The sequence below is a fragment of the Pristis pectinata genome, chromosome 5 (genome assembly GCF_009764475.1).
Source record: "Pristis pectinata isolate sPriPec2 chromosome 5, sPriPec2.1.pri, whole genome shotgun sequence".
In the NCBI taxonomy this organism is placed as follows: domain Eukaryota; kingdom Metazoa; phylum Chordata; class Chondrichthyes; order Rhinopristiformes; family Pristidae; genus Pristis; species Pristis pectinata.
Window position 1 is genome coordinate 73,114,611 of NC_067409.1, and position 22,837 is coordinate 73,137,447.

Consider the following 22,837-nt stretch of genomic DNA (forward strand, 5'->3'; position numbering starts at 1 on the left):
AGAAAGAGCAGAGCACCCCTGTGGCCGTTCCCATCAACAAAAGTATACCATTTTGGATACTGCTGGTGGGAACAACCTACCTACAAGTTATAGTGGTCACATCTCTGGCACCGAGGCAGGACCCTCAGCTCACAAAAGGAGGGAAAAGAGGAGAGCAGTAGTGATAGGGGATTCGATAGTTAGGGGGACAGATAGGAGGTTCTGTGGGAGAGATCAAGAATCCCGGATGGTCTGTTGCCTCCCTGGTGCCAGGGTCTGCGATATCTCAGATCGAGTTCTCAATTATTCTCAGGAGGGAGGGTGAGCAGCCAGATGTCGTGGTCCATGTAGGGATCAATGACGTGGGTAGGAAGGAGGAGGAGGTCCTGCAAAGAGTTTAGAGAATTAGGTGCAAAGTTGAAGGACAGGACCTCAAAGGTTGCAATCTCAGGATTACTACCCGTGCCACGTGCCAGTGAGGCTAGAAATAGGAGGATCATGCAGCTAAATACGTGGCTAAGGAGATGGTGCAGGAGGGAGGGCTTCATGTTTCTGGACAATTGGGCTTTGTTCCAGGGAAGGTGGAACCTGTTCCAAAGGGACGGTTTGCACCTGAACTGGAGGGGGACTAACATACTTGTGGGTAGGTTTGCTAGTGCTGCTCTGGGGGGTTTAAACTAGATTTGCAGGGGGAGGGGAACCAGAGTGTTAGAGCAGGTAATGAGGTGCAGGAGGAAAATGGTCATGCAAGGACTGCAGGTATAGACAGAAATCAAAAGTTTGTACGTGATGTTCTCAGGTGTATCTATTTCAATGCAAGGAGTATTGAGCTTAGGGCGTGGATTGGCAGGTGGGATTACGACATTATTACTATTAGTGAGACTTGGTGGCAGGAGGGGCAGAACTGGCAGCTTAATGTTCCAGGGTTCCATTGTTTCAGATGTGATAGAGGGGGAGGGATGAAAGGGGGAGGAGTGGCATTACTAGTCAGGGAAAATATCACAGCTGTACGTAGACAGGACAGCCCAGAGGGCTCGTCTACAGAGGCCATATGGGCGGAGCTGAGGAACAGGAAATGTGTGGCCACAATAATAGGGTTATATTATAGACCGCCCAATAGTCAGAATTGGAGGAACAAATCTATGGTGAGATAGCAGATCAATGTAAGAAAGTTGTAATAGTAGGGGATTTTAACTTTCCACATATTGACTGGGACTCCCACACTGTGAAAGGGCTGGATGGCTTGGAATTTGTCAAATGTGTTCAGGAAAGTTTTCTAAATCAATATATAGAGGTACCAACGAGAGACGATGCAATGCTTGATATCCTATTAGGGAACCAGACAGGTCAGGTGACAGAAGTATGTGTAGGTGAGCATTTTGGGTCCAGTGACCATAATGTATTTAGTTTCAAGTTACTTATGGATAAGGACAGGTCTGGTCCTAGAGTTGAGGTTCTAAATTGGAGAAAGACCAATTTTGTGGAAATGAGAAACCATCTAGGAAGAGTGGATTGGGATAAGTTGTTTTCTGGCAAGGATGTGCTCACTAAGTGTAAGGCCTTCAAAGGCGAAATTTAGAGAGTACAAAGTTTGCATGTTCCTGCCAGGATTAAAGGCAAAGTTAACAAGCATAGGGAACCTTGGTTTTAAAGGGATATTGGTGCTCTGGTTAAGAAAAAGAGAGGTGTATAGCAGGTATAGGCAACTGGGAACATGAGGTACTTGAAGAGTATAGAAAATGTAAGAAAATACCAGAAGAAGGAAATCAGGAAGGCAAAGACATGAGGTTGCTTTGGCAGATAATGTGAAGGTAAACCCAAAGGGTTTCTACAAGTATATTAAGAGTCAAAAAAATAGTAAGGGACAAAATTGGTCCCCTCCAAGATCAGAGTGGTCGTCTATGTGTGGAGCCTCAGGAGATGGGGGAGATCTTAAACAGTTTTTTTTTGCATCAGTATTTACTCAGGAAACTGGCATAGTGGATATGGAAGGAAGGGAAACAAGCAGTAGTGTCATGGAACATATAGAGATTAAAGAGGAGGAGGTGCTTGCTGCTTTACAGCGAATAAAGGTAGATAAATCCCCCGGGCCTGACATTTCCTTGGACCTTGAGAGAGACTAGTGTAGAAATTGCAGGGGTCCTGGCAGATGTCCTTAGCCACGGGTGTGGTGCCAGAGGACTGGAGGGTGGCTCATGTTAAAAAAGGCTCTAAAAGTAAACCAGGTAATTACAGGCCGGTGAGCCTGACATCAGTAGTAGGTAAATTATTGGAAGGTGTTCTGAGAGATTGGATATACAAGTATTTGGACAGCCAAGGGCTGATTAAGGATAGTCAGCATGGCCTTGTGTGTGGTAGATCGTGTTTAACGAATCTTGTAGAGTTTTTTGAGGAGGTTACCAAGAAAGTAGATGAAGGAAAGACTGTGGATGTTGTCTACATGGACTTTAGTAAGGCCTTTGACAAGGTCCCACATGGGAGGTTAGTTCAGAAGGTTCAGTCACTAGGTAACCATTGGAAAGGTTGTAAACTGGATTTGAAATTGGCTGTGTGGGAGAAGACAGATTGGTAGTGAATGATTGTTTCTCAGACTGGAGGCCTGTGACTAGTGGTGTACCTCAGGGATCTGTGCTGGGTCCATTGTTGTTTGTTGTCTATATCATTGATCTAGATGATAATGTGGTAAATTGGATCAGCAACTTTGCTGATGACACGAAGATTGGAGGCATAGTGGACAGCGAGGAAGGCTTTCAAAGCTTGCAGAGGGATCTGAACCAACTGGAAAAATGGGCCAGAAGATGGCAGATGGAATTTAATGCAGACAAGTGTGAGGTGTTGCATTTTGGAAGGACAAATCAAGGTAGGACATACACAGTAAATGGTAGGGCACTGAGGAGTGCGGAGGAACAAAGGGATCTGGGAGTTCAGATACATAATTCCCTGAAAGTGGTGTCACAGGTAGACAGGGTTGTAAAAAAGGCTTTTGGCATCCTGGCATTCATAAATCAAAGTATTGAGTACAGGAGTTGGGACGTCATGGTGAGGTTGTATAAGACATTGGTGAGGCCAAATTTGGAGTATTGCGTGCAGTTCTGGTCACCTAACTATAGGAAGGATATCAGTAAGATTGAAAGAGTGCAGAGGAGATTTACTAGAATGTTGCCGGGTCTTCAGGAGTTGAGTTACAGGGAAAGATTGAACAGGTTAGGACTTTATCAAATCTCCCCTCATTCTTCTACACACCAAGGAATAAAGGTTTACAAAATTGAGGAGCATAGACAGTTAATACGAGTAGGCTCTTTCCACCTAGATTAGGAGAGATAAGTATGAGAGGACATGGCTTTAGGGTGAAAGGTTTAGGGGGAACCTTATGGGGAACTTCACTCAGAGAGTGGTGAAAGTGTGGAACGGGCTGCCATCTGATGTAGTAAATGCGGGGTCACTCTTAAGTTTGAAGAATAAATTGGATAGATACATGGACAGGAGAGGTCTGGAGGGTTATGGACTGGGTGCAGGTAAATGGGACTAGTGGAATAATGTTTCAGCAGACTAGAAGGGCTGAATGGCCTGTTTTCTGTGCTGTAGTATTCTATGGTCCTGATGTGCCTTCATAGTCACAAGCACACTTGTGAAAAGAAAATTTGTATGGAGATGTGGTCTGTAATATTGCAATAACCCCATTATTGAATAAGGCATACAGCACTGAAAACAAGCCCTTCAGCCCAACTTGTACATGCAGACTAGGTTGCCTAACTGAGCTCATCCCATTCGCCCACATTTGGCCTGTATCCCTCTAAACGTCTCCTATCCATGTACCTGTCTTAAACATTTGTAATTGTACTTGCCTCTACCACTTCCTCTGGCAGCTTGTTCCATACACCCACCACCCTCTGAGTTTCCCCTTGGGTCCCTTTTTAAAATCTGACCCCTCTCACCTTAAACCTATGCCCTCTAGTTTTAGACCCCCCCCCTACCCTGGGGAAAAGGGTCATTGAAACATGTGATCTAGGGTTCATAGCGGCTGTTTTCTTCCAAAGGTTATGGGGTCAGGCCTTAAATGAAGAGTGGGCACAATTAGCAGTGGCTGAGCAGTGGATGGGAAATTAAATGAAGATGGGGGTGTGGTGAAGAAACTTCATTACTTGAAGGTTTTGCATTGCACAACAGGGAGCTGCTAATTCACATCAAACACTGATTGAACCTGCTCTTAAATGTTGAAGGTGAGATGGAGGATATGGCCTGAGCATGCACTCCTGAGATCAGCATTCTCTTCCTTCAGGATAAATGTGATGGGCTTGTGGCCCAACACCCTTATGGTGCGGTTCTTAAGTCAATCATTTTCCAGTTGAGGTTCAAATTGTTGCTAACACTGCCCTCAGGTGGCATAAGGTGCTACTGCAGCATTCTAATCTTGATTTAATGTGTATAGTTTGAAGAAAGCTGGGACACTTTGTTTTACAGGAGTTAAAGGATGAGGTAGGTTCAGTCACAGCACATTATCCTTCCTACGCCAACTGCAACTGAAGGTTGGAAACACAAGAGACTGCGGATGCTGGAATCTGGAGTAAAAAAACAAGCTGCTGGAGGAACTCAATGGGTCAGGCAGCATCTGTGGAGGGAAATGGACAGTCGGTGTTTCAGTTTGAGACAGTGAGTCAGGCAACATCTGTAGACCAGTCCTGATGCATGGAGTTCCTCTGAAGTGTGTGCAGGCTCCAGGGGCTGTTGTGGAGATTCACCATCGTTCTCATGGCTCTGCCTCCCTAAAGCACTTGTAATTGTAGACCTTGCATGGACTTATGGCAGTGATCTCAAGGGATGCCTGTAATCTGCACACGCATAACGGGAGACTGCAAACAGTCTGTGAAGTGGCAGCAGCAGGATTTTGTGTAGGAGTCCAGAAATTCCACAACTACAGTAGTTCATTGGGAAGTCTCAATGCCAGGTACCTTGCTCGCTCAAAGCTGGTGGAATCAGCAAACCTACAATTCTTGTTGCACTAGTCAATTCCCTATTTCAAGAAGGCATAAAGGAGGCAGAAATTTTACAAACATTTTATTAATCAAATCAGTATATATTAAAAGCACACTTAGAATTTATCTGGATTGGCCTCCATTTCCTGTTTGATTCTGTTTTCCACTTCTAGGGACAGGCTAGTGTTGGTATTGGGCAAGTTATAGCTGATGAACACTTGTTTCCCAGTCTTCTTGGCTGCATTAAACATAAAGGAAGGTTTTAAATAAAGCTAATAATAAAAAAAACCCTGCAATAGCTTGAACATAAACATAAGAGATTGGGAATACTCAGCAGGTCAGGAAGCATCTGTGGGGAAAGAGACTGGGTTATTGCTTCACTCCAATGCCCTTTCATCACAACTAGGAAAAGTTAGAGATTTTAACTTGTAGACAAGAGGGAGGGGGTGGGGAAGACAAAAGGGAATATCTGATAGGGTGGAGAATTGGAATTGGTCTATTATTGTCACTTGTGCTGAGGTACAGTGGAAAAACTTGTCTTACGTACCATTCATACAGATCAATTCATTACATAGTGCATTGAGATGGTATAGGGTAAAATACATAATGCAGAGTAAAGTATCACAGCAACAGAGAAAATGCAGTGCAGGTAGACAATAAGGTGCAAGGTCATAATGAGTTAGACTGTCAGGGCAATAGTCCATCTTATCATACTTGGAAACCATGCAATAGTCTTATAACAGTAGGATAGAAACTGTCCTTAAGCCTGGTGGTACATGCTCTCAGGCTTTTGTATCTTCTGCCTGATGAGAGAAGGGTGAAAAGAAAATGTCCTGGGTGGGTGAGGTCTTTGATTATGCTGGCTGCTTTACCAAGGCAGCGAGAAGTACAAGATATCTTTTATTAGTCACATGTACATCGAAACTGTGAAATGCATCTTTTTGCAAAGTGTTCTTGGGGGGGGGGGGGCAGCCCACAAGTGTCGCCACACTTCTGGCACCAACATAGCATGCCCACAACTTCTTAACCTGTACGTCTTTGAAATAGCGTCCATGGAGAGAAGGCTAGTTTCTGTGATGTGCTGAGCTGTCCAGGGAGAGATTGGCATAGGAGGTGAATGAGGACAGGGAAGGGGTTCAGCATTGCTTTTCCCTCTTCACTCCTCATTCATTCCCTTCAATTGACCTGTTCTCTGCATAGATCAGGTGCTGCTAACCAGCCTTCCCCACAATATCTCAGCTGCACCAACATCTATGGCAATCTCCACCCTATCCCAGACATTCTATTTGTTCTCTCTGGCCTTTCCTCTACTTTGCAATTCAAAGTTAGTTAATTTCTCCTGTTCCGATGAAAGGTCATTGTCCTGAAATATTAACTGTTCAGCTGCCCAGCCTGCTTGTAGTTCCAGCATTTTATGTTGAGAGCTGAAGGAAAACAGGTTCACAATCAACATTGAGAGCTGTCTATTTTGCATTTATTAGCATCTAATTGGATACATCACTTAAATTATCTTGATGTAATGCAAAAATTTATGAATAAGCAAGCAGGTAAATTACCCACACATCAGCTGTAACCAAAATCCTTTGCTTCTGTCTTCCCCCCCCACCCCTCCCCCAACCCACCCACAATACTACTAATCCACATTCTTCCCCATTTTAGAATATTGAGATATATTGGTTAATTATCACCATTTTACACCACACAAGCTCCAGTGTCAATCCTCTTCCATGTGGATATCATAACCATCAATTAAAGAGTGTTCCTGGTACATCTATCTGACATATGAAGATGTGTGTGGTTGTTGTGTTGATTTGGAATGTGCCCACATATACACACATACTTAGCATTCACCCAATTAAACAAATATCAAACTGCAAATCAAAAAAACCAGCAGATACTGGAAACCTGAAATGAAAACTGAAAATAGTGGAAATACTCAGCAGGTCAGGCAGCATCTGTGGAAAGAGAAACGGTTAATGTTTCAGGTCAAAGCTGCCTAACTCAGCTGGGTTTTTACCTAGTGCAACACATCAAAACTGATGTGATAGTGCAAGGAATTGAACACTGTCCCTCAACTCACTTGACAACTGTTTAAAACAAAAAGTAACTTGACAAAAATGAAAGGGTTAATAAAATTACAATATCGAGCCAATTCTTTCTCGCGTGGTTCCCCCAGTTCTACCAAACCAGTCCTGGAATACATAGAAATGAGCAAAAAGTAAGTTCAACATCTGATTTCCAACTTTAATCATTGGGAAAATGCTAGAATTAATGGTTCAGAAAACCGTAACCCCAACCATTCAGAAATTGAATTGTAGCCTTATGAGAGGGCTATAGATTTAAAAGAACTCTGAGAATGTAACAAACAAGGTAGATAAAGGGGAACTGGTAGATGTAGTGTATTTAGATTTCCAGAATTCATTTGCTAAGACACCAAAATGTTCCATCACACAGGGGGTTTGTGGTATTGGGGATAATGTACTTCCAAGGGCAGAAGGTTGGCTAACTGACAGGATCGGCAGGTTATTTTCAGGTTGACAAAAGTTGTTTATTATTGTTCCATGTACTGAGATACTGTGAAAAACTTTGTTTTTCGTCCCATCCATGCAGATATATTGCAGTTTTATCAAGTTAGTACAAAGGTAAAAGCAATGAAAAGGTAGAATATAAAATTCTCCCCCTAATACTCCCCTAAACTAGATTTGCAGGGGGAGGGGAACCAGAGTGTTAGAACAGATAGTGAGGTGGAGGAGGAAAAAGGTCATGCGAGGACTGCAAGTATAGACAGAAATCAAAGGTTTGTACGTGGTAGAAATGTTCTCAGGTGCATCTATTTCAATGCAAGGAGTATTGTAGGTAAGGCAGATGAGCTTAGGGCGTGGATTGACACGTGGGATTTTTACATTATTGCTATTAGTGAGACTTGGATGCAGGAGGGGCAGGACTGGCAGCTTAATGTCCCGGGGTTCCATTGTTTCAGACGTGATAGAGGGGGAGGGATGAAAGGGGGAGGAGTGGCATTACTAGTCAAGGAAAGTATCACAGCTGTACGGAGACAGGACAGCCTGGAGGGCTCATCTACAGAGGCCATATGGGCGGAGCTGAGGAACAGGAAACGTGTGGCCACACTAATAGGGTTGTATGATAGACCGCCCAATAGTCAGAGAGAATTGGAGGAACAAATTTGTAGTGAGATAGCAGACCAACGTAAGAAACAAAGTTGTAATAGTAGGGGATTTTTAACTTTTAATATTGACTGGGACTCCCACACTGTGAAAGGGCTGGATGGCTTGGAATTTGTCAAATATGTGTTCAGGAAAGTTTTCTAAATCAATATATAGAGGTACCAACGAGAGAGGATGCAATACTTGAACTCCTATTAGGGAACCAGACAGGTCAGGTGACAGAAGTATGTGTAGGGGAGCATTTTGGGTCCAGTGACCATAATGTCATTAGTTTCAAGTTACTTATGGATAAGGACAGGTCTGGTCCTCGAGTTGAGGTTCTAAATTGGAGAAAGGCCAATTTTGTGGAAATGAGAAAGGATCTAGGAAGAGTGGATTAGGATGAGTTGTTTTCTGGCAAGGATGTGCTCACTAAGTGTAAGGCCTTCAAAGGCGAAATTTTGAGAGTACAGAGTTTGCATGTTCCTGCCAGGATTAAAGGCAAAGTTAAAGAGCATAGGGAACCTTGTTTTCAAGGGATATTGGTGATCTGCTTAAGAAAAAGAGAGGTGTATAGCAGGTATAGGCAACTAGGAACAAATGAGGTTCTTGAAGAGTATAGAAAAAGTAAGAAAATACTAAAAAAGGAAATCAGGAAGGCAAAAAGACGACATGAGGTTGCTCTGGCAGATAATGTGAAGGTAAATCCAAAGGGTTTCTATATGAAGAATAAAAGGATAGTAAGGGACAAAATTGGTCCCCTAGAAGATCAGAGTGGTCGTCTATGTGTGGAGCCTCAGGAGATGGGGGAGATCTTAAACAATTTTTTGCATCAGTATTTACGCAGGAAACGGGCACAGTGGATATGGAAGGAAGGGAAACAAGCAGTAGTGTCATGGAACATACAGAGATTAAAGAAGAGAAGGTGCTTGCTGCCTTACAGTGAATAAAGGTAGATAAATCCCCTGGGCCAGATAAGATATTTCCTTGGACCTTGAGGGAGACTAGTGTAGAAATTGCAGGGGCCCTGGCAGATATATTTAAAATGTCCTTAGCCACGGGTGTGGTGCCGGAGGACTGGAGGGAAGCTCATGTTGTTCTGTTGTTTAAAAAAGGATCTAAAAGTAAGCCAGGTAATTACAGGCTGGTGAGCCTGACATCAGTAGTGGGTAAATTATTGGAAGGTGTTCTGAGAGATTGGATATACAAGTATTTGGACAACCAAGGGCTGATTAAGAAAAGTCAGCATAGCTTTGTGCGTGGTAGATCGTGTTTAACGAATCTTGTAGAGTTTTTTGAGGAGGTTACCAAGAAAGTAGATGAAGGAAAGGCTGTGGATGTTGTCTACATGGACTTTAGTAAGGCCTTTGACAAGGTCCCATATGGGAGGTTAGTTCAGAAGGTTCAGACACTAGGTATCCAGTGGAGAGGTTGTAAACTGGATTCGATATTGGCTGTGTGGGAGAAGACAGAAAGTGGTAGTGGATGATTGTTTCTCAGACTGGAGGCCTGTGACTAGTGGTTTGCCTCAGGGATCTGTGCTGGGGCCATTGTTGTTTGTTGTCTATATCAATGATCTAGATGATAATGTAGTAAATTGGATTAGCAAGTTTGCTGATGACACTAAGATTGGAGGCATAGTGGACAGCGAGGAAGGCTTTCAAAGCTTGTAGAGGGATCTGAACCAAATGGAAGAATGGGCCCAAAAAATGGCAGATGGAATTTAATGCAGACAAGTGTGAGGTGTTGCATTTTGGAAGGACAAATCGGGGGGGGGGGGGGGAACATACACAGTAAATGGTAGGGCACTGAGGAGTGCGGAGGAACAAAGGGATCTGGGAGTTCAGATACATAATTCCCTGAAAGTGGCGTCACAGGTAGACAGGGTTGTAAAGAAGGCTTTTGGCTTCCTGGCATTCATAAATCAAAGTATTGAGTACAGGAGTTGGGATGTTATGGTGAGGTTGTACATTGGTGAGGCCAAATTTGGAGTATTGCGTGCAGTTCTGGTCACCTAACTATAGGAAGGATATCAGTAAGATTGAAAGAGTGCAGAGGAGATTTACTAGAATGTTGCTGGGTCTTCAGGAGTTGAGTTGAGGGAAAGATTGAACAGGTTAGAACTTTATTCTTTGGAGCGCAGAAGAATAAGGAGAGATTTGATAGAGGTTTACAAAATTATGAGGGGTATAGACTGAGTTAATGCGAATAGGCTCTTTCCACCTAGATTAGGAGAGACAAGTACGAGAGGACATGGCTTTAGGGTGAAAGGGGAAAGGTTTAGGGGGAACATTAGGGGGAATTTCTTCACTCAAAGAGTGGTGGGAGTGTGGAACGGGCTGCCATCTGATGTAGTAAATGCGGACTCACTCTTAAGAATAAATTGGATAGATACATGGACGGGAGTGGTCTGGAAGGTTATGGACTGGGTGCAGGTAAATGGGACTAGCGGGATAACGTCTTGGCACAGACTAGAAGGGCCAAATGGCCTGTTTTTCTGTGCTGTAGTGTTCTATGTTCTATGGTTCTATAGTGTTACAGTTACAGTTGCAGTGCAGACACCATGACGAGGTAGATTGTGAGTTCAAGAGTACATCAAAAAATGAAATGCCAGAATTAAAAATCAAAACTCTACAGATACTGGGAAATAAAAATAGAAAATGCTGGAAACATTCACCAGGTCAGGCAGCGCCTGTGGAAAAGTAAACAATATTAACACTACAGATACCAAGCTTTCTTGGCCAGGGTGTAGGAGTACTTTCAGGAGCCTCTTGGATCTATCACCATGATGGTAAACTGGCCTCTCTCTCTCCCCGGTGAGTGTGGGTCCTTTTCACCACTAATTGAAAACCCAAACCCAACAGCTGAGATCCTGTCAATGTGCCTGGGACCAGAAGCATGAGGACAAGAAAAGAAACACAATGGAAAATAGTCATTTCAAATGAATAAGTTATCTTACCTAGTCTTTGTGCTATGGAGTTAGGTGTGGTATCAGAGGTGTCTCCAAGGATTAGTGAGGACACTGGAGTTGGGTCCTGAAAACCAGGAGCAAAAGTTACATTAAATCCAGTACTCTGAACTCCTTAATCTCCTAATAAAGGAATGCATTCATCTTTTGATATTGCACATGAAAATTACATTTATCGCCTTATACATATTGTCTGATTTTGTTTCCAGTGTGATCACTGTTTTCAGAGACAAAGTGTATCACATTAACAAGCTCCGTTGGGACAGTTGATCAGTTTCTGCCAATGTTGGTTGTCCACTCCTGACTGAGTAATCTCACAGTTATCACCACCTGAATACCAGACACATTGAAAAAAATCTCACTGCTCAGCACCCATACACAAAAGGAACACCAGCAGCTGGCCTATTCTACCCCTCCTGCCTGCTCCACCATTCAATCATGGCTGACCTTTCATCTCACTGCACTTTACACTAACTCCATATGATTCCCTTTATCATTAATCTCAGACCCGAGTATACTCTGCCACTTAGCTGCTTCTGTTCTCTGCTGAAGAATTTTCTTCTCGTCTTAATCCCGAATGGCTGATCCCCATTCTGAGATTGTAGCCCCCTGGTTTTGTTCACCCCAATCAGGGGAAACATCCCATCTCCTAAGCCCTGTAAATAACTTTGTTTTCATGAGATCATCAGCACAGCATCAAGAAGATCTACTGTTGAAACATGTACACAAACATAGGATACTGTGGTACCAGGATACGGTGAATTGTGGTTTCAAGGATTTGGGGAACGTGGACTTGGGCTGTTGCCTTTGGACTCGTTCAATATTCCTGCTTGCGTAGAGTCCTAGAATAATACAGCACAGAAACAGGCCCTTCGTCCCAATTTGTCCAACCTGACCGAGTCTACCTGAGCTAGTCTCACTTGTCTGCGTTTGGCCCATTATCTCTCTAAACCTTTCCTATCCACGTACCTGTCTAAATGTCTCTTAAATACTGTAATTTCTACCACCTCTACCACTTCCTCTGGCAGCTCATTCCATATACCCATCACCCTCTGTGTGAAGGAGTTGCCCCCCCAGGTCCCTTTTAAATCTTTCACCTTTCACTTTAAACCTATGCCCTCTAGTTTTTAGTTCCCTTTTCCTAAGGGAAAGACCATGTGCGTTCACCCTATCTAAAGCCCTCATGATTTTATACGCCTCTATAAGGTCACCCCTCACTCTCCTACATTCCAAGGAATAAGGTCCTAGCCTGCCCAACCTCTCCCTATAACTCAGTCCCTCAAGTCCTGGCAGCATCTTTGTGAATCTTTTCTGCACTCTTCCCAGTTTAACGATGTCCTTCCCATAACAGAGTGACCACAATTCTACACAACACTCCAAGTGCTGTCTCACCAATGTCTTCTACAACCACAACATAATGTCCCAATTCCTATAGTCAATGCCCTGACTGATGATCAGCCTTAACCTAGTTGAATGGGGGAAGAGGTTTGAGGGGCTGCTGTATCTTGTTCTTAGGAAAACACAGAAAAGGTGGGCATGTGTTTCAGAAACAAGATATTCAGGAACTTGGAGATGGATTTGGAAATGGGGCACTGACTCCCATGGCCACGGGTTGGTGGCTGGAAGCGAGGTTGAGGACAGCAGATTTAAGGAAGATGTCAGTACTTGGGGAACCAGGGGCCAGGAAAGGAGGGTTTGCTGTTTTGTCAGAATAGGGTCAAAGGATCAAGGGGTGGGTCACATGGACAAGCTGAGCTCTGACAGGATTGGGGGGGGGGGTGGGGTGGGGGGAGTTGGAAGAAAAACCATGAAAAGCTCTGACTTGCAGATTTTTAAGTGCTTATTGAGATCCTATTGAACGTGGGGAGGGCCTTTGAACCAGAAATGTTTCAGGCAGTGAGTTTCAACAGATTCATTTTCCTTCACTCATCTCCACTGCTATGAATTAGCTTAAATCTGTACCACTGGCTTTTGACATTTAGGTCCTTCCACCACACCCATGTCTGTATCATCTACTCTTCTGTGAAGACATTTACCATGGAATATCTTGCACCTCCTACAGACCTCTCATCCTTCTGCAGTGTTGAGCTTCCCATTTTTTAATCATATCTTTCACCTTTTCTACCTCAGTATTAATGGATTGGGAGGGTCCTCTTTTTTTTTCCCATTGGGAACATATTTGGTCTGAGCCCTCATTATTTTGTCTTTGAACACTTCCACTGTTTTAGCTTCAAGCAGAGTTTACACTCCATTTTTGTTTGATCATATCTCAGCCAATAGTAAAACTGGCCTTAACCCAATTTAACACTTTTATTCCAGCCCACGTGTGTCCTTTTCCATAAGGATGATGAATTTAACTGTATTATGATCACTACTCCCCGCATGCACCCTCTATAGTTCAGTTCACTTCCTAAAATTAACTCAATTTTTTTCCCCATCTCCTGCCAGGCTTAATTACAAAAGTCATTGAGTGCACTACAAAAGTTCTGTCTAGTGACGTTATAGTAGCTGAATTCCCCTAGGAGCACCATGTTTAATTCAGATCTACACTTCTCTCCCTCTCTGCCAGCTTCAGAGCCGATAGTAACTTACAGCAATGTGAACACCAATTTTTTTTCCTCAGTGTAAACTTACCATATGAAACCTCCTCAATGCTTGGAATGTCACATGACCAGGTTAATTTTAATCATGTGCTTAAAAGAATGATATTTTGCCATTGATAGAGAGAATGTCTTTGGACTGGACTGGAATGTGACTGGGATCATGTGTTTACTTGAATACTGTAACTGTTGTCATTACTAATTATGCAAATAAAATATTTTTTTGAACATATTGATTGGATCAGAACTATACTGTAATAAACCAGCAATTTACAATACTGGTGTGAATGTTCACTCAACCATCATTGGTGCAACTCTTTCCCCACCACATCCCAATTACATCTGACAACCCTGTGACCAGGCGTGCTGAACACACATTGCTGTGTGTCAACAATGGCTTCAACACCAGCCTCTCACACCCATTTCTAGCCTCAGTACCTTGCCTTTATGTGTACACAAATTTACCCTTGAAACCATCAGCAGGTATCTGGAAAAGATCAATGATGGATCAGAATCCGTGCAGTGATGATGATAGAAAAATCAGCACCTCCTCCATGGAGATCAGGACCGAAAATGGCCTTCATCCTTACTAATGGAAGCTTTGGTAGCAGGTACTGCGAACCTCTGAGGTGCTGCCTCAAACAGGGAACATGAAAAAGACCAATTCCTCAGGTTGATTTCTCCTTCTCCCTCTCTCACTTTCTCACTAGGAATACATGCCTCGTGCCCCGAAATTTTGCACCTTCAACCCCATGGTGGTATCACCACCACTTTGAAAGCAAAGTTCTATTTTGCTTGAGACACACACAACTTTACTGTCTCATCTCACAGACAGCATAATCTTAAATTTCACATCCTTGTAATGTTCAGAGTTCTGCAACATGTAATCCACTCTCACCTGGACAGTAGACTGAGTTGCCTTCTTGTGATTACTACTCAATAAATCATGAATTCCTCAGCATACCCTATGACTGATTCCCCCACACATGGTTGCCTAATATTATAGTAATAGGACAGGTCAACTGGTCCAGATCCATGTTTATTCTGCACACAAGCCTTCCTCTTCATCAGCATAATCTTTTACATTTTCCCTTGTGTTTATCCAGCTTCTCATTAAATGCACCTCAGCCACTCCCTGTGGGACCAAGTTCCACATTCTCACTATTCTCTGAATAAGGAGGTTTCTCCAGAATACCCCACTGAATCCATTCATACCTTAAAGCTTTATGATCCCTAGTATTCGTGTCATCATGAACAGGTGGATATATCCATGGGTAGCACAGTGGCACAGCTAGCAGAGCTGCTGCCTCATAACGCCTGTGACCAGGTTCAGCCCTGACCTCAGAGACTGTCTGATAGAAACTTAGCATTAAACTTCTCTGCTTTTCAACTCTGTCTCACCAGAAGTAAAAACAAGAGTTCAACGTGCTTTAATGGTCTTCTTACCCTGTGCCATTACTTTAGGTGCTTTATGTATATGTGTCCCACATTGCTCTGCTCCTCAACCCTTTTTGGACGCTATTTTTCATTTGGTATCTGCCTCCTTGTTTTTCCTACAAAATTCACCCCACAGTGATTTATATTTCATTTACTCTGACAAATAGCACAGCCATTCAATGAGTTCATTAATGTTTCCTGTGTTTTATCACAGTCCCATTGTAGTAACGCCACAGCCTGTGATCTGAACCTAGAGGGAAGTCCCTGTGACATTCATTAAAGCTCAGTTACTGTCCTCAGCGTTGGCACAAAAGGTTTGGTGACATCCACTAATTTTGAAATTGTTCTTGTAATTCCCAGAAACATGAGAAGGCCAGTCAGCCCCTGGTGTCTGTTCCACCATTAAATACAATCATAGCTGATCAGGCCAGCTTCCTCCACCAACCCCAAAGCCCTCAATTCCCTTAATATACAAAAATCTATCGATCTCTAGTGATTTCTGTAAAAGGAAGGGCAAAATTTTCTCTCAGAAGGTTGAGAATCTTTGGAACTCTTTTCCTCAAAGGGCGGTGGAAGCTGAGGTAGATAAATGAGGGGGTGAGCATGAATGTGGAGCTGAGGTTATGGACTAGCCACAATCTTCCTAAATGGCAGGGCAGACTCCTGCTTCTAATTCGTGTGACCAATGGTGTAGTACCAAAACTGCTGGTACGCCAGCTCCCAGATTTTGCTGTCTTGAGGACCGAGTGGCAATGCCCTGGCCTCTGGCCTGGCTGCAGCCAGCTTGCTGTCCAACCCCAAATCCCTCCTGTTTAACTCAAGCGCCATGCTTGAATTCAATGAGTGCTGCATACAAACCATCCTGCACAGCACTTTGAGGCGTTGCGCTATAACACCTAAGTAATGGTTCCTCAGGAGACTGTAGCCAGAGCACAGGATCCCTTTGCCATGTTTATAGAACCAGGCTGTTCCAAGAGGCAGTAATATTTCCCCCTTGTTCCTTATGTCTTACGCAGTCCCGTTTCTGCAGAAAGGGCGGTGCAACCTCACGGACCCCAGCATTGCGACTGTACTCTGTATGCAACGACTCCCCTTGCTGCATTAACACTTTCAACCCTGCTTCACGTTACTCACGAATCTGGTGGTCATGGCGACCGCGAGGTTGGAGAGGGTGGGGGCGGTGCCAACCCACAGGAAGAAGCTGCCCGACATCCTGAGGACGTGGAAATACACCGACTGGCCGGCCAGCTTCTCGCTAAAGTCATGCACTGATAGGGTCCCGGTCCCCGTCCCCAAACCATCCCCAGCTGCCGACATGGCCGGCTCCAGCTTCCTGCACCAGCCAGCACACCTCCTGGGAGCCGTGCGCCTGTCAATCATTTGCCCGGGCTGGAACTTCCGGGTCTGCCTGTCAATCACTCGCCCCGGGCAGCGCATCCTGGCCCACCTATCAATCACTCGCCCCGGGCAGCGCATCCTGGCCCACCTATCAATCACTCGCTCCAGGCCAGCGCTTCCGAGTCCACCTTGTGTTGTAGCTCCAAAGAAATAAGGAGGCAGCTCGTTACGGCAAGATTGCCGTGGTCCAAAGCAACATTGCAGGCTCTCTTACATACTGGATAGGGGGTCATAGTTCCTTAAGGGGCTGCAGCCAGAGCCGGGAGCGTGGCCCAGCTGCACTGGAGGGAAGAACGGAGAGTTTGTTTTTATACTGGTTTTCGGATGTGGGCATTGCTGACAAGATCAGCATGATCACCCTTGAGAGGGTGGTGGTGAGCCGCCTTTTTGAATTTCTGCAGCCCTTCTGGTGAAGATGCTCGCACAGTGCTGTTGGGGAGGGAGTTCCAGGATTTACATAGTGAAGGGTCGGTGATATATTTCCAAGCCAATGTGGTGTGCAGCTTGCAGGGGTGGTGGTGCTCCCGTGGACCGATTTCCCTTATCCATCTTGGGTATGGAGGTAACGGGTTTGGGAGCTGCTGTCAGAGTAGCCTGTGTGCATAATGTAAGTGTATTTTGTAGATGGTGGACACTGCAGCCACTGTGGAGGGAATAATATTTAGTGTGGTGATAGAGGTGCCAATCAAGCAGGCTGTTTTGTCCTAGACAATGTTAAGCTTCTCGAGAGTTGTTAGAGCTCAACATATCCTGGCAAGTAGAGAGTGCTACTGACTTGGGCCTTGCAGATGGTGGAAAGGCCTTTGGGTGTCAGGGGGTGAGTCACTCATCGCAAGATACCCCGCCTCTCTTGCCTTGTAGCCACAGTATTTAGGTAGATGTCTAGCTGAGTTTTTGTCAATGATGCTTGACCTATTGAGTGTTTCCAGCATTTTCTAGTTTTATTTCAGATTTCCAGCATCCAAAGTTTTCTTTATTTCCATTTAACAGGGGTATTACCAGTGTTGTAAGAACATAACAAGCAAGAACAGGCTTTATAGCACCTCAGATTAGCTCTGCAGGTCAGTAAGATCCAATTTTTAACTCAACTCTGCTCTCTCACCAATCTCCACAATCCTTGATTCCACTACAGTCCAATAATCTAACTCCGTGCTGCTTGCTGATTGAATGTCCACAGCTTGCTGTGGTATCTGGATGTATCACGGCTTGGTACAGCAACTGCTCTGCCCAGGACTGCAAGAAGCTGAGTTGTGGTCACAGCCCAGCACATCACAGACACCAGCCTACCCTCCTTGGATTCTGTCTTTACCTCTCGTTGTCTTGGTGAAGCAGCCAGCATAATCAAAGACCCCACCCACCCAGGATATTCTCTCTTCTCTCCTCTTCCATCGGGTAGAAGATACAGGAGCCTGAGGGCACGTACCACCAGATTTAAGGACAGCTTCTACCCCATTGTGATAAGATTATTGAACGGTTCCCTTATACAATGAGATAGACTATGACCTCACTATCTGCCTTGTTGTGACCTTGCACCTTATTGCACTGCGATTTCTCTGTAGCTGTGACACTTTGTGCTGTTGTTGTTTTTACCTGTACTACATCAATGCACTCTGTACTAACTCAATGTAACTGCACTGTGTAATGAATTGACCTGTACAAGTTTTTCACTGTACCTTGGTACAAGTGACAACAATAAACCAATACCAACCACTTATTCTCTCACCTTATTCTGGACTCCTCCACCAGGGGGAGTCTCAGCAAATTAAATAACCATAGTGTTAGAGTGGAGAACAGAACTCACCAAAGGGTAAATTCAGAAGAGGAAGATGGAAGGGTAAGGCTGTAGAACAGATAATAAACACAATACAGTACAATGCCATAATAGATGTCCAAACCAGCCTTCCTTCCACTGATTCCATCTACACTTCCTGTTGCCTCAGGAAAGCAGCTAACATAATCAAGGACTCCCACCCCAGTCATTCTCTCTTCTCCCCTCTCCCATTGGGTAGAAGATACAAATGATTGAAAACATGTACCACCAGGCTCAAGGACAGCTTCTATCCTGCTGTTATTAGACTCTCAAACAGACCCCTCATATTCTAAAGATGAATTCTTAATCTCCCAATCTATCTCGTCATGGCTCTTGCACTTTATTCGTCTACCTGCACTGCACTTTCTCTGTAACTGTAATACTATATTCTGTATTCTGTTTTCTTTTTACTACCTTGATGTACTTATGGAATAAAAGGCCTGGCTGGCATGCAAAACAAAAATTCTTCACTATATTTTGTTACATGTGACAATAATAAACCAATAATAATGTTAAAGGGTGAATAAACTATAACTATCTCTGGTTTGTGGTCATTTCATAGCCCCACCCAAGCCTATTCTACATTTCTTCAACATCCTTTCCCTCTAATGTCTCTAAACCATCCATTCACATAAGCACACAAGAAAGTGGAGCAGGAATGGACCATTTGACCCTTCAAGTCTGCTCCACCATTTATCAAGGTTTTGGCTCCATTTTCTTGCATTATCCCCATAGCCCTTGATTCCTTTAACATCCAGAGAATAGTTTATAGGCCCCATAACAGAGGTTGGATGGAGTACAAATCAGAACATTACAGGTGCATAAAGAATAATGCATCAAAGATTGGTAAAAAAAAAATCAGAATCTTAGTATAGAGGACATTTTCAGAGACGGCATTCAAGATAGATTCAGATTTGGATTAGTTTATTGTCATATCCACCAGGGTGCAATGATCTAAATCATTACAAAGGGCATAAGGCTGCTGGAGCGGAGGATGGGTACTCCTGGGCCTGATCCTAATTTGAGGAGGGACAGTGAGAGGAAAGACCTGATCCACAGTGAAAGAAAACCAAGGCTTCGGCAGGTCACTCTCTTGCTACACCAGTGCAGGGACAGGATATTTTAGACCTTGTATTGCCTTATGAGGTGGGGATAATTAATAACTTTAATAAGTGTACCCCTGGTGAATTATGATCAAAATAAGAATTCATATTGAACTTGGCAGTAATTTAATTAAGTCCAAAACTAAGGTCTTGTTCTCATTACATCTTCACATGTAATTATGAAGGGACAGTTGGCTAAAATAAATTAGGAAAGCAAAATCAAATGTCAAAAGAAACAATGATTTGCAATGAAGATAAGAGATAAAAATACTTCACTGGAAATGTGGTCTAACCATGCAGATCCAGAATAGCAGAAGAGCACGATGTTACCATGAATATGAAAGGAATGCAGGGATATGGATCATGTATAGGTAGCAGAGATTTAGTTTAATTTGGCATCGTGTTTGGCACAGAATATCAAAACATGCAGCCACAGCCAATAGTTAGGACGGATTTTGGAATGTTGGCCTTTTTTGTAAGGGGGTTGGAGTAAATAAAAAGGGAATTTCTGATGCAACTCCACCGTGCAGAGAAGGTTCACTGGGTTAACTCCTGGGATGAAAGCATTGATATATGAAGAGAAGTTGAGCAGGTTGGGCCAATACTCAACTGGAGTTTAGAAGAATGAGAGGTGGTCTTACTGAAACATAGGGGGATTGACAGGGTGGGTGCCAGGAGGATATTTCCCCTAGCGGGGGTATCTAGAACGAGGAGGCCGTTTCAGAACAAGAGGTCAGCCATTTCAGATGTAGATGAGGAAGAATTTCTCAGAGGGTCGTCACCCTTTGGATTCTTTCCCCAGAGACCCGTGGAGGTGGAATCACTGAATATATGGAGATTGACAGATACTTGAACTACAGGGGAGGGGTATGAAGAGGGAGCAGGACATTGGTGCTGAGGCCAAGATTGGATCAGCCATGATCTTATCGTTGGCTGAGCAGCTCCAGGGGCTGATAGGACAATGAGCGCTCCTGTTTCTTACTTTGTTTCCGCTGGGGTGGGACGGAGGGGATCTCTCACCTCCCCTGGGGTGGGAGGTTGGGGGTCCCTCACCTTCTGTGTGATGGGATGGAGGAGCTCCCTTACCTCCCCTGGGGTGGAACGGAGGGGCTCCCTTACCTCTTCCCCCCAGTCCCCAGCGGGCCCTCGCTCCTCCTCTCTCCCTCCCTCCCTCCCTCCTTCGATGTTTTGTTACATTGATTCTCTTCCTTCAGGCCCGCTGAACGAGGTTTGTCCTCTGCTCCCGATGCCGGGGGAGGAGATGGGGTGGGTCTGGATGGACGGTCCAGAGCCAGCGGGAGGAGGTGGGTGATAGGAGCGGGGGAGGTTCGGGCCGAGGATCCAGAGCCGAGCGGGGCCCCCAGTCCCGTTTCCCACCCCCCCCCCCCCCCCCCCCCCCCCCCCGCCGGACGCCGCCCGCGTTCTCACTGGGAGCGCGGCGCCGAGCCCCCGCGGTGTTTGCAGTGACTCGGAGCGGGGACTGGGCTTAAAAGCAGCCCCGCCGATCAAGCGGAGCCGCCCTCCGCCGGTCCCGCAGTTGTGGTCCGCAGCACCGGCCGGGACGTCGGACACGGGGTGTGCAGGGGGTGATCCCACAGCAGCAAGCCGGGACACCTCCAGCCGACAGGGGCAGGGTCGCGCCCTGGAGCGGGGTTCCACCGGCAACAGCTCCCAGACGTGCGCCGCCCTGCAGCAACCTGCGATATTGTCCTCGGACGCTGATGCACTTACTGCAAGGACAGGAAAAGGGTGCCGCTGCTGGCGTGCTGGCTGCATGGGTGGGTGGGCAAGTAGCTTGCCTCGCTGGCTGCATGGGTGAGGAAGGAGCTTGCCTCGCTGGCTGCATGAGCAGGGAAGGAGTTTGCATTGCTGGCTGACAGCGCGGTGCAGCCCGGCTCGTTCCCCGGTGAATGGCTGTGCCACAGTCCCGCACACTGCAGCTCCCGGGAGAAGGGAGACCTCACCTGTACCCCCAACAGTGCGAAAAAAATTCCCGCAAACACCTCCAAATAAAATACCGGAGTACATTGTAGTTAACTTATAAACGCGTTGCAGTGATTTAGCAACGCTGACGACTCTCAGTGGGAAGGCATGGGTTCTGCACTAAACTAGGAGGGGCAGTGCTGAGGGAGCGCCGTATTCGGAAAGGGGCAGTACCGAGGGAGCGCCGTATTCGGAAAGGGGCAGTACCGAGGGAGTGCCGCACTGTGAATAACATCGTAGTCCGGCAGCCGGGGGGGGGGGGGGGGGGCGTGACGAACAGTGCCATGCTGTCTGAGGTGATGTCTTTTCACTGCTGCTGAAGCCACCTCTGCCATCTCAGCTGATGTGATCAGTCACATGAGAACACAACCAAGGCAGACTGTTGCCTCCGATATTCCAGGGGATTTCATCCACCTTCCACTTGCAGGAGAGGATATTTGGGGGAAATCTCGTATTGGTGCTTAAAATTGCATCTGGTTCTAATTGAAAGAGGTGCAGAGAGAAAGTATCCGGGGGCAACTAGCCAGCGACTAAGGGGTACGGGTCCAGGGTGAATGGCAAAGACTTGGAGACGGGAAGGATTGCTCTAAGCATTGAGCTGTTCTGGTCTGAAATCAGATCCAATTCATTTCCTTCCAATAGGAAACTAGACAAATATCTGAAGGGGGGAAGAAGTATAGGAGCATGGCTTGTTGGAGAACTCCACACAAAACGCTGGAGGAACCCAGTAGGTCAGGCAGCATCTATGGAGGGGAATGGACAGTCGACGTTTCGGGTGGAGACCCTTCAGCCGGACCCTTCATACTTGGAGAGCTCGATGGATTGATTGGCCCTCACATATATTCATAGAGTTATATAGGCCCTTCGGCCCAACTCGTCCACGCTGACCAAGAGGCCCACCTCAGCTAGTCCCATTTGCTTGTGTTTGACCCATCTCCCTCCATGGCCTCCCATGCATGTACCTGTCGAAAAGTCTTTTAAATGTTATTACTGTACCTGCCTCAACCACTTCCTCTGGCAACTCGTTCCACATACCCACCACCCTCTGCGTGAAGAAGTTGCACCTCATGTGCCTTTTAAATCTTTCCCCTCGCATCTTAAACCCATGCCCTCTAGTTTTTAGTTCCCCTTCCCTTGGAAAAAAAACCTGTGCATTCACCCTATGCCCCTTATGATTTTATACACCTCCCCCCCCGGGCTCCTACGCTCCAAAGAATAAAATCCCAGCCTGCTCAACCTCTCCCTGTAACTCGTGCCCTCGAGTCCTGGCAACATTCTCGTAAAATTCCCCTGTGCTGGAATATTCCACCACCCCACCAACCCCTGCATTGGAGCCCAAGGATGGAGAGCATCTGGGTTAGTGTGAGTCACTGGGCAGGACGTTGGTGCTCTGTGATTGGTTGGTCCATGTCATATGTGGCA

The 22,837-nt window shown here is 45.4% G+C and overlaps 1 protein-coding gene across 1 annotated transcript; it reads right to left on the reverse strand.

Moving 5' to 3' along the window:
• Positions 1-5,021: 5,021 nt before the first annotated feature.
• On the reverse strand, positions 5,022-16,481 carry psmg4 (proteasome (prosome, macropain) assembly chaperone 4). Its single transcript, XM_052016584.1, has 3 exons — positions 16,256-16,481; positions 11,076-11,151; positions 5,022-5,190 (listed from the first exon to the last, which is right to left on the reverse strand). The coding sequence occupies exons 1-3, from the start codon at positions 16,436-16,438 to the stop codon at positions 5,069-5,071; spliced, it is 381 nt and encodes a 126-aa protein (XP_051872544.1). The 5' UTR covers positions 16,439-16,481; the 3' UTR covers positions 5,022-5,068.
• Positions 16,482-22,837: the final 6,356 nt, after the last annotated feature.